At 35.1% G+C, this 12,718-nt stretch overlaps 1 protein-coding gene and 1 pseudogene across 1 annotated transcript; both read left to right on the forward strand.

Moving 5' to 3' along the window:
• Positions 1 to 1,253: 1,253 nt before the first annotated feature.
• Positions 1,254 to 3,976, forward strand: LOC145115012 (putative elongation factor 1-gamma 2). The gene is made up of 7 exons (XM_079051156.1): positions 1,254 to 1,361; positions 2,009 to 2,155; positions 2,241 to 2,301; positions 2,397 to 2,449; positions 2,556 to 2,657; positions 2,766 to 3,258; positions 3,347 to 3,976. Exons 1-7 carry the CDS (start codon positions 1,353 to 1,355, stop codon positions 3,724 to 3,726), a joined length of 1,245 nt encoding a protein of 414 aa, XP_078907282.1. The 5' UTR covers positions 1,254 to 1,352; the 3' UTR covers positions 3,727 to 3,976.
• A 7,496-nt stretch (positions 3,977 to 11,472) lies between these two features.
• Positions 11,473 to 12,084, forward strand: LOC145113065 (receptor-like protein kinase ANXUR2 pseudogene; annotated as a pseudogene).
• The last annotated feature ends 634 nt before the right edge of the window (positions 12,085 to 12,718 follow it).

Genomic DNA, 12,718 nt, shown 5'->3' on the forward strand with positions numbered 1-12,718 from the left:
GGTTGACGGATTTGGAAAAGTGTAGAAAATGAGTCATATTTGTTTATATAGGGGACTTGTTCACGGCCAGGAGTCTAGATGTGGCCGTGAACCCCTTTTGATGGGGTTTCCGGCTCAATTACAACTCAAAGAACCCGAGCTAACACATCCTAACACATCCTAACACACAAACCTTGAGTGTACTAGGTTTAAAACTCTCAAACAGACTCTTAACAATGTTAAAAGATAACAAAAACAAGTCTGACTTTTGATTGAATTGATTGACTTTACAAGATAGAAATTTCGGGTTGTCACAACATTAGAGTGTATATGCAACAAACTCACAATCACAACCGCTTAGCATACAAAATTTACTATCATTAACAAGAGCATGATAATTTTTTTATTACAATATCAAATAATGATGTTTAATGTCATGTAATAGACTAATAATAAACTAAATTTACTACATTAAATTAATCTATATAGAAATAAAAAATGTGACATTGCATTTGAAAAGTCATACATATTCTCTAAAGGGATAATGACTTAAAAGGGTAATATCATTTACATTGTGTAAATATATTTATTTTTTTACACAATTAGTCATTTATGTTTTTTGTATATATTTAATCACTTATGTTTTTTATTTTGTACACATATGACCATTACATTTAATGATCATATGTGTACAAAATAAAAAAAATAAGTTACTTTTTTAAAGCATTATCCTTTTTCTATATCATCATAATCAAATTCTCCTTCCGGTTCTTATTTAATCACTTAAAAGCATGTCTTATTAATTCATTCATAGTAAACTAGTTTTTTTTATAACGGCTCTAAGTCAACAATTTAAGCGGTTTTATGTCGTAATAGGCCGGTCCAATCCGATTTGTAAATAACAAAAGGGATTTTAAGTCAATAATAAGATTTTCTAAGATTTGCCTACGACATACATAAAAAAAACATTAATTATGACGAATATTAACGTAATTAAATGTGAAATGATTTAATTATAAAGAATATTCTTTAGTTAACTAATGTATTTTATATTTTTCAATAAGAAATATTCTAAATGAATTAAATGGTAACATTCACGTTATTAATATTCATATGTATCTTATATAAAGGTACATGTTTAGAAAATCTGACAACCAAATATCACTCTTAATTGACCGTTATTTTTTACCGTTCAATATCCAACTGGTTCGACCAACCTGGTTAACCCGGGTTTTAAAACATCTGTCTTAACTCTTAACCCTAACAAAGTTCGTCTCACTCTCTTAAACACTGATACACTCTTGGATTTTCTTTGTTACTCTAGATCGATATCAAAAGCGGATCATTCCTTTGTTCTTCTTGTCATTTAAGCAATGGTGCTGGTGAGTTTTTGTTGCTTTATGTTAGTTTTAATTAGTTGATGCGTTTCTTTTTTTTTTTGGAAAGAGTAGTTGATGCTTTTCCTGTGTGGAGTTTGCAATGAATCTCTTGTTTTATATACAAATCGTACAGATGAGGGTTTTGATGTGCATTTTTCGTAGACCGTTTTGTTTAGTTTACTGATTTTAACTTTCTCCCTCTCTTCGTGATTTGAAGAACTCACCAGTACTTCAATCATTCACTTCAACTACTCTAATCTTCGACATTGCTGTTGTTTTGACTTTTGTGTACTCAATCGATCATGCTTTGGCTCTGTAGTTATAGTCGTGCTGGGCAACGGGTCCAAACGGGTTAGGGTTAAGAACATTTGGAATATGGTCGGAGCTTAAGCAATATGTTTCTATTTAGCATGATTATTTGCTTTATTCTGAATGTTATTTGTGGTTATATCACCATTTTTGAAGTTATTTTAATTGTTGAAACTTCTGTTGTTGTTGGCTCTATCTTTATGCTACTTTGTGGGGTAGAATAGATGTCTTAGCTTTTGATATATGAAATGTGAGGCTCTATTGTTGGTTTTAGATCCTTTGATATTTATATTCTTGAGTCAACTGATTCCTTTCCATTTGATATATTGTGCTTGTTACAGATTATACATTCAGAATTAAACAAGAATGTTTGCAAGGCATTAATTGCTGCAGAATATGTTGGTGTTGAAGTCAAAATGGCTGAAAATTTTCAAATGGGCAAGTCAAATAAGTCTCCTGAGTTTCTTAAGTTGAACCCTCTTGGAAAGGTATTGTTTTATGGTTTAATCTTATTAATACTTCCTACAAAAATTCAAATTTTTTTTTTAATGTTTTACACCACATGATTTGCAGGTTCCTGCGCTTGAGACTCCCGAGGGGCCTATATTTGAGAGTAATGCAATTGCTCGCTATGGTGAGGGACAAAATAGTCATTAACATTTCTAATCTTTTTTTCTTTAATTATTATTATGGTTGATGGTTCTTATTTTGTCATGTTGTTTGTTGAAGTTGCTCGTTTGAAGCCTGAAAATACTCTCTTTGGATCTTCACCGATAGAATATGTAAGTTCTTTTGTGTTCTTTTCTCATGAATCATGATGAAGGAATAATGATACTTCTATATAAAAAAGCTGGTTTAATTTAAAAAATATATATATTTTTTATACAGGGCCAAATTGAGCAGTGGATTGACTTTTCTGCATTGGAGCTTGATGCAAATATGAGGGCATGGGTCTTTCCAAGACTTGGATATGCCACATACATCAAATCTGTTAGTTACTCCTGTTCTTTTCTTTTGTTTTTTTAATATTATTCTTTTGGTTGTTTGATATTTTTTTTGAAATGGTCTAAATGATAAATTTGTGTGTATGATTTGAAGGCTGAGGAGAGTTATATATCTGGTGTGAAAAGAGGTCTTGGTGCTCTAAACACGCATCTTGCTTCACGTACTTTTTTGGTTGGTGATTCCGTGACTTTGGCTGACATCATCATGACATGCAATTTGGCGTTCAAGTTTAAAGTAGTGTTGACAAAGAGTTTCACTTCTGAGTTTCCTCATTTTGAGAGGTATTTCTGGACCATGGTTAATCAACCAAAATTCAGTAAGATAATTGGAGAAATCCAACAAACAGAAACTGTTCCTCCTATTCCTTCAGCCAAAAAACCAGAAGCCAAACCAAAATCCGAACCTAAAAAAGAAGAAGCCCCTAAGCCCAAGCCTGAACCCGAAGCTGCCCCAGAAGAGGAAGAGGCACCCAAGCCTAAGGCAAAGAATCCTCTCGATTTATTGCCTCCAAGTCCAATGGTTTTGGATGACTGGAAAAGGCTTTACTCAAACACCAAAACTAATTTTCGTGAGGTTGCAATCAAAGGTATTTTCATTTTTGACTTTTTTAAAAAAAAAAAAATATCTTCTTCTCAGACAACAGTTGGCTGATATATTTATTGATTTTGTTGCAGGTTTTTGGGACATGTATGATCCAGAGGGATACTCTCTTTGGTTTTGCAACTACAAGTACAATGATGAGAACACTGTCTCATTTGTGACAATGAACAAGGTTGGTGGATTCCTTCAGCGTATGGATCTTGCAAGGAAATATGCTTTTGGAAAGATGTTGATTATTGGAAACGAGCCTCCATTCAAGGTCAAGGGTTTGTGGCTTTTCCGTGGGACTGAAATCCCAAAATTTGTGATGGATGAGTGTTATGACATGGAGCTTTACGAGTGGACCAAGGTTGACCTTTCTGATGAGGCTCAGAAGGAGCGAGTGAATCAGATGATTGAAGATTTTGAGCCTTTTGAAGGTGAAGCTCTTTTGGATGCTAAATGCTTCAAATGAAGGGGAAATGCTTCTAAGATTACAACTTAACGGATTTCCAATAACATGTGAAAATTATTGAAGATTACATCAATTTTAGGCCCGTTTACACATAGAATGTTCTGTAAATATCTAGATATTTAACTTGATGGTTCTTTGTAGTTGATCACAACCGTTGATTTAAATAGATATTGGTATTCTGGTTGAGGAGGTGCCCATATAAGGAGGTGACCCACAATATTCCTAATACATATTGCATTCGACAATGTCATTCTGTTGTGGCTGTGTGATGAGTAATTTGTTGATGTATGATGGCATGTACTTGGAAATATGTGTTTCGTTCAATGATTGAACCCAACTCGTAAGCATTATCACTCCAAATGATCTTGATTAGAGATACATATCGAGTATAATGAGTGAAATAAACGCTTTAACGAGAGAGAATGCATCACTTTTATTTTTCCACAGATGTATCCATGTATGTCTCATGTGTATGATGCTTATAAAGTGTCTACATAAAGTGTCTACATGAATTTGGTAAAAAGGTTTAGCTGAATGACAGATACTTTTTGGAAATGACAAACGATGTTGTCTAGCTTGAGAACAAATGATACAAGAGTCAAGACATGCATGACCATATAAAGTAGTGGCGGAGCCAGATGGGGCATTGAGGGTACAGTTGTACCCCCAAAATAAATTTTATATATTAAATTTTTTTTATTGATTTTCTATATTTAAGAAAGCTTAACTACCTTGCATCCCTAGCTCGAAACATTAAATCTTGCTGCTTGCTTTTTTCTTCTCATGAATTTAAGTGATTGCTACTGAGAGATTAGAGACAATAGCAAGATCGGTATTCCACCATCCATTCGAAAACTTATTCCAAAAAATACAATTTCAAGAGGATTCATGTTTTTACCCATATTTTGATGATTCGAATGTTATTTTAAATTTCGATTATATTTATACCCCATTTTAAAAGTTCTGGCTCCGCCACTGATAAAGAAAGATTGGGTAAAATTTTCTTAAGTTTGTCCTGAGGAACATGACCAAAACGTCGATGTCACGTAGTAAAGAAACATAAGGAAAGACTTGTTTTGATCTCATTGTGATAAAAAAAAACATACAAGTCATTCATTTTTGTGGAAATTTTCCTTCCAATATTTTCAAGTCATCAATAGTTCAAGGGTTAAAGATGTAACTTGTTCATATGTAAATTAAAGAAAACATTATAGGGAATCATTGGTTAAGTTAAGTGTCAAATTGCATTTAATCCATATTTTCAATTTTTTACTAGGAACATCTCATATATCATTAAAAATTGAATGCTATGTCTTTAGTACCATATGAAATCACTATATGACCCTTTATATTTTGTTTTTCAGTTTTTTAATATTTCTTTATTATTTATAAATTAAAAAATTGAATTAATGTGATTTATAATTTAGTGGGTCCGACCATCTCTCATACTCCCCTTCTACCTTCCCCTCCATCCCCTTCTTCACCATACTCCTTTTCCGGCTCCACCACCACTCACCTTTAATTTTCCGGCACCACTCTCACATCCGACGATTAAATCCTAACCATCAAAGACTACTCCATCCCCCTTTCCAAACAGGCCAAACACATAAATACACACCACACCAAATTTGATCTCCGATAAAAACCCAAAATCCGCAACCATCTGAAAAATTATAGTAGGGGCGATCATTAATTTGGTGTCCTAATATTATTCATCCAAAGAAACAAATAGGTGATACCCTAGATCTAAAACTTGATTTTCAGATATATATATATATATATATATATATATATATATATATATATATATATATATATATATAGAGAGAGAGAGAGAGAGAGAGAGAGAGAGAGAGAGGCGATTTAAAAAAAAACGATTTTTGGGTTGCAATGATGGATCATTACATAAACATATATTGATCTCATAAAATCGATCCACCACCACCAAACCGATGATATATTCTCCAGAGGTTGTGGGTTGTAGGTTCGATTCTTGCTGCAAAATAATTGGAGATGTTTGAGCGATGGTGCATATCTATGGCGACGTTCAGTGGTGATACCAAAGACGGTGGAGGATAACCCTTTGAATGGTGGTGATGGTGATGGTGACAGTGACCGTGGTTGTTCTTGTTCCATGATTTACAAATTTGGATTTTTAGAAGGGGTGGGTGATGGTCTCCGAACGAAGATGATGTAGTTAGGTGATGGTTGCTGGAGGAAGATGACGTCGGAGGTAGTGGTCGTCAAAGAAAGATGATGTTGATGGTTCTTCAGGTTTAGAGATAAGACAAGGAAGTGGGAGGTGCAGAGAGAGATACCATGTGTTCTAAGATTTAGAAGTGAAGGGGATTGATGGGGAGAGGTGCGGGTAGAGGGTGAGGGGGTGGTGGGAGTGGGGGCCATTTCCTTCTAAAGCAATAAATAACAATAAATAATAGTATATTAATAGAAAATAAATACATAAGCTTATTATGGTCATCTAAGAACTAGCACAGACTAAAACTGCAACAAATACATTTTTCAGAGATGAAGCGTGCAAATTTAAAATAAATTGAATTGTTCTACAAGTTAAGGAAATACTTTCTACTTTGAATCAATCCCAAATGTAGTAGTACAAGAGATTTGACTTCATGCTCTCGAAAGGTTTTAAAATATATAGTTTTGATATTTGTGTCTACTTGAAAGATGTTAAAGGTTCAACCATACATTTACTCATTTATGTCAATGATATGTTAATTGTGCAGTTGATAAGATGGCGATTCAAAAGTTAAAAGGATAGTTGTATAGTGAATATGAGATGAAAGATGTGCAAAAACAATTGGCATGAAGATTTCTAGAAAGACACCATTTGGAAAACTACACCCAAGTCTTGGTGGGTATATTGATAAGGTAATTTTTCGTTTTAACACGCATGATATCAAACAGGTTAGTACCCATTAACTACACACTTCAAATTATCATCAACTTTATGCCTACATACAAATAAATAATGATATTGATTACATCTCTAAAGTCCCATATTCTAATTCAAATGGTTGACTTAAGCATGACATGGTTTGCTTACGTCATGATTTATCTAATGCATTAAGTGTTGTTAGTCAATTCATGACAAACCTTTGTAAAAAGCACTAGAAGGTAGTTCAATGGATTTTCAAATTCCTTTGTGGTATATCAGTGTTTGCCTAGAATTTGGAAAATCGAAAAATAGGTTGGTTGGATTTATGGATTCAGATTATGTTGGTGATTTAGACAAAAGATTATGGCATACAAAGAAACTACTTGGTTGAGAGGATTATTGTTGAGCTCTATGAAGATGTATCTTGCACTACCATATTTGTATTCGTCACAATGTTATGTCTTACCAAGAATCCTATGTCCCAAGAGAGAACAAAGCACATTCACATGAGACATCATTATATTAGAGGCATGATTACTAAAGGTGACATCAAGGTATGCAATACAAACACTAATGACATCCTCTCTTGATACGATGACAAAGCCATTTCTATTTTAAGGTTTGAACTTCCCTCAAAATTGGTGGGTATTAAAGTGTAGTCCTTAGTGACTACGACATACAACATGTATTTGAGTTTATTAAAGAAATTGAAGTTGTTTTTCTTTCAAATATGAAATTCATCTCAAGGTAGAGTTGTGGATTCATGATTTGAAATCTCCCCTTGAAGTTCTATGATTGTTTCCTTTTTTTCACCTTCATAGGATATGAAAAATTATATTGGATTCAGTAGTTTTGTAAAGTCGCCATAAGATTTGGAGTCTAGTTAAATTCTCCAAAGATAGACCATTAATTTACCATCAAATTATCACACAAATTAACCCCAACATCGTGATTAGAGGGTGTTTGGAATTGCTTATTTAAGGTGTTTATATGTTTGTTGCGGTTTGGCACCGCCAATAAGCAATTTTTCGTGTTTGGATAGACAAAAATTAAAAGTGTTTATTTACTCAAATAAGGAGTTTTTGATAAGTTAGTAGGTTCTAACTTATCTAAAACAACTTATGACTTATTTAAACCAATTTACCATATTAACCTTATATTAAATATATGTCTATATATATGGTCATTATTGGTCATTTTACATCTATAAGCAGAAATTACCAAACATTAAAAAACACTTCATCAACTTATTACGTTTTGATACCGGATAAGCTAATCCAAACATTTTTTATAAAACTCCGTTTTGACATCGAAAAAACTAATAAACACTTTTACAAATAAACACAAGTTATTTTAAATAAGCAATCCCAAACACCTCCTTAGTCTCCACTCCCATCGATTATTATTAATATATCATCAAGTGTTTTGTGGTTTTCTCGAAAGGGTTTCCACCTAAAATCGATTGTGTTCTATTCTATTTATATACTTTTACTTCTTTTCTAGCCTAATCGACTTACAACAATGTATTTATATAATAATGTGCTCAAACAGACTCTTTATGTTAAGATGAATTTTCATTGGTTAAGAATTAAATATTTTTTTATAATGAAACAAAATAAAAAATATGATTATTATTTAATGAAATCAAAAGGGACAAGAAAAGACTTTGAAGAAAGTAATTTATTTTTGATTAAATCTCATGAATTTTTTTGGAAAACTAGTATGAAACAAGTGTTCAACTTAATTACTATTTAATGATACTTTTATTGTAGATATTTGTTTGGTTAAATAAAAATAGACCTATTTTCATCATTTGTGCGATTATGTTGTCGCAAAAAATGATTGTCCCGTGAGTAAACTCTCAGTTGTTAAAAGATAAAAACTGAGTCAAATCAAGGTGTTACGGAGCAAAGACACTAGCAAAACCCTACCACCTTCGTTTGCAGAAGATATAACAATTTATGCGAATTTGTCTTAATTTGATTAAGTATTTACACAAATATTTAAATCACACGGTTTCGATAAGAGCGGTACTATAGTATGTAAAGGCTACAAGAAATAAGACACCATGACCATATCGGTAGCTATATTTTTTTAGTATTCAGAATTTGTCTTAATTTGATATAGTATTTACACAAATATTTAAATCACACTGTTTCGATGAGAGCAATACTATAGTATGTCGAAAGGCTACAAGACATAAGACACCATGAAACATTATAGCTTCTCATATTCTCTCTAAATGTTCAATATCTCTAACCATCTTATTTGCTATCAGTATGGATGCTGGCTCTTCCTCGTCCTTAGAGTTGCCATGAAACATTCTAGCTTCTCATATTCTCTCTAAAATTTTAATATCTCTAACCATCTTCCTCGTTAGTTTACAATTTTTGAGATTCACTCAACAACCCAAAACTTTGATGAGTCATTGGTAATCGGGCGTTAGGGGTTTTGGCATGGTGTACAAAGGAACTATCACTAATGGGGCAACTCATTTGGTTACTGCTATAAAGCGCCTGGATTCAACCTCTAATGTAACACCGGGTTCCTGGTACGTATTTAAATTATAAATTTATTCATCTTTATGTAGAAACTCGACGAGTTGGAGGCCCCAAACTCGTCGAGTAGGGAATGGATTTGGACGCAGGTTTTGAAGTCTACTCGACGAGTTGGAAGCCTCAACACGACGAGTAGGACTGGAAGAATGAAACCCTAATTTCGAGGTTTTGCTCCCTATTTAAACATCTTAATCCCCTCATGTCAGCCTCATTTACAGCCTCCAAGTCCCCTACCATAAATCTCGAAACCCTAATGCTTTGTGTGAGTTTGTGAGCCATCCTTGAGAGATTTTTGTGTGTTTGAAGCTTATGGAAGAAGAAGAAGCTTGGGGATTCCAGAAGAAGCTAGTAGATCCAGAGCCACCACTTCATTCTCATTATTTTCTGGTAAGCAAGTCTCAAACTTGCTTAGTGAATTCTTAGATCTCCTTATTATCACTTTATTGAGTTTATGGTCCAAGAAGCATGATCCTTGGGAAATGAACGTCCCAAGTGATTATACCTTCAGATCTAGAATCATGGAGGGCTTTCATGGCATAAAGGTGCAAACTTTATGGCCATTGAAGCCCCATGCAAGCTTTAGGATGTCATTTTGGCCTTTTAAGCTCCAAAAGGCCATGCATGGAAGGAAAGTTGGGAGCTTTATGTATTTTTGAAGTATCTAGGGTCCATATCTCAGTGTATATGCCTTAGTTGGAGTATTGATGGCTTGTGGATCAAGATTCAGGTCCTAAAGAGTTAGGTTTTGAGCTAGATCCATTAAGTAAGGGTATTAACGGGTAAAGTTGGAAACTTTACCCTTAAAAGGACAATTTCAGTGTATAGATGGAGTATGGAACTTAGATATGAAGAATAGATGCTTAATCCATTTAGATGAAGCAACAGACTGAAGAACTCGGCGAGTTCATGGACGAACTCGACGAGTTGGTTCGATTTGTTCCGTTTTTGTAAAGGACAGAACTCAGCAAGTTTGGGGGAGGACTCGACGAGTTGACTCATTTTATCCCGTTTGAGAGTAGCATGGAAACTCGACGAGTCAAGAGGATGACTCGACGAGTTGAGTCGACTCAGGGTTGACTTTAACTTGACTAGACGTTGACCTTGACCTTGACTTTGACTTTGACCAAGGTTCACCCGTGAAAGGGGTTTTGAGTATGAATGGTATCTAAGAGGTTGTTCTTTATAGGGTGTGAGTAGAGCTGGTTGCGGAGCAGGGACACTTCAGCTATTTACACGTCATTGAGGTGAGTTTCCTCTAGTAGGAACAGATCTACAACACCAAGGCCGGCCCGTATATGTATTTTGATTTGTAGCTGAGTGTGGGTGTGGCCCGTATCTCATAGGCTATAGGAAAACGGTCCCCGCCCACACTCGGCTAACTAGGAGATACGAGCCCCGCCCACACTCCGTTGACTATGAGATATGGGCCCCGCCCACACTCAGCTATCTACGAGATATGGGCCCCGCCCACACTCGGCTAACTACGAGATACGGGCACCGCCCACACTCAGCTACTAAACATACATACAAGTATCACACAGACAACAAGTATAGCCAAATCTATCAATCAGTCCTATATACATGCTCAAACAATGCTATAGCATTATTTGAGCATGTATATAGGACTGATTGATAGATTTGGATATACTTGTTGTCTGTGTGATACTTGTATGTATGTTTAGTAGCTGAGTGTGGGCGGGGCCCATATCTCGTAGTTAGCCGAGTGTGGGCGGGGCCTGTATCTCGTAGATAGCTGAGTGTGGGCGGGGCCCGTATCTCATAGTCAGCGAAGTGTGGGTGGGGCATGTATCTCCTAGTTAGCCGAGTGTGGGCAGGGTCCGTATCTCCTTGAGTGTGGGCGGGGCCTGTATCTCTTAGTAGCATGATTATGTGTATGGTATGTGGTAGTTTGGGGAGCTCACTAAGCTTCGTGCTTACAGTTTTCAGTTTTGGTTTCAGGTACTTCTGGTAGCAAGGAGAAGAGCTCAGGATGACTGCAGTGCACACACCGTTATGTTTATAGCTTGGGATGTTTACTTTGATATTTTGACAGATGTTTTGATATGAGACACTATTACTTATGTTTTGATGGGATGATTTTGATAACTATGGTTTTATTTATCAATTAAAAATGAAATTTTTGGTCATGATTTTTGGGATGTTACATCTAATAAAGGAGCTGTTGAGTTCAGGGCTGAAGTTGAGATGCTTTCTAAGTTAAGGCACCGTCACTTAGTATCTTTGATTGGTTATTGCAATGATGGGCAAGAGATGATTCTTGTTTACGAATATATGTCCGATGGAACCCTTACAGACCATCTTCATAAATTTCAACGTCCTTTACCTTGGGTCAGACGACTTAAAATATGTTTAGGGGTCGCCCGCGGGTTAGATCACCTTCATACTAATGCGGGTATTAAGCATGGAGTTATACATCGCGATGTGAAAAGCTCAAATATATTGTTAGATGATAGTTGGGTCGCTAAGATTTCAGATTTTGGGTTGTCAAAACTTGGTCCAATTAATCAACTGTCCACTTATGTTAACACTTTTGTGAAAGGAACTTTTGGATACCTGGATCCTGTATACTTTGCAACTGGAATTCTGACGAGAAAGTCTGATGTGTATGCTTGTGGTGTAGTATTATTTGAAGTTCTGAACGGAAAACGAGCGGTGGATGAAAGTATTGACGAGGAGCATTGGGGTTTAGTAAGATGGGCTCAAGAATCTATTAAATCAAGTAGGCTCGGGCAAATCGTTGATTGTAATATATGGGAGATAATATTGCCTAAAAGTTTGAAGGAGTTTGCACGGCTTGCAGATCGGTGTTTGCATAGAAATCCAAAGCGACGGCCGACGATGGCTGAGATTGTGGTATGTCTTGAGTCTGTATTAGCCTTATAGGAAAAAGCCAATCACACATTTCAGCCTTTAGCCTTGAGAATATTTAGTAATAAGGTGCCAATGTTTATGTCTTCATTATGTGGGGATAAATCTGGTAATATATTTTCTCCTGGTTTCTTTGTTTGTTCCCGTGCATAAGCACACAAAAACTGATTTACCTATGTATGTTTTCATATATATATATATATATATATATATATATATACACACACACACACACACAGAGAGAGAGAGAGAGTCAGGTTCTTTTGAGAACCAAAAGATTTGTAAGAACTTGTGAACTTATGATCAACTCATCATTTTTCAACACCAAAACACTAATCTTCTCCAAATGGTGCGTCTAAGCCATATATAGGCTAAAAAAAAAGATTTGACTTTTTTTTTGGTTTTTTATATAACTGTTGATGAGCACAATCAGTAGTATGTGTCACACCCCAAAACCGGAACGGCGGAAACGTTCTGGGGCGGAGGACGTCATGTTTAGTATCACAAGTCATGCATCATAGTAAGCAAAGTAATAAACAACCATTTCATTAGAAAGAAAGTGTTTACAAAGTATGTGTTTCACATTATATAGAATACATAGCAAATAACAAAAAGACATGAAGCTATACTGCTCCATCTTCTGAATCCC

Source organism: Lactuca virosa, chromosome 5, assembly GCF_052849685.1.
Source record: "Lactuca virosa cultivar CGN04683 chromosome 5, Lactuca_virosa_CGN04683_v6, whole genome shotgun sequence".
Classification (NCBI taxonomy): Eukaryota; Viridiplantae; Streptophyta; class Magnoliopsida; order Asterales; family Asteraceae; genus Lactuca; species Lactuca virosa.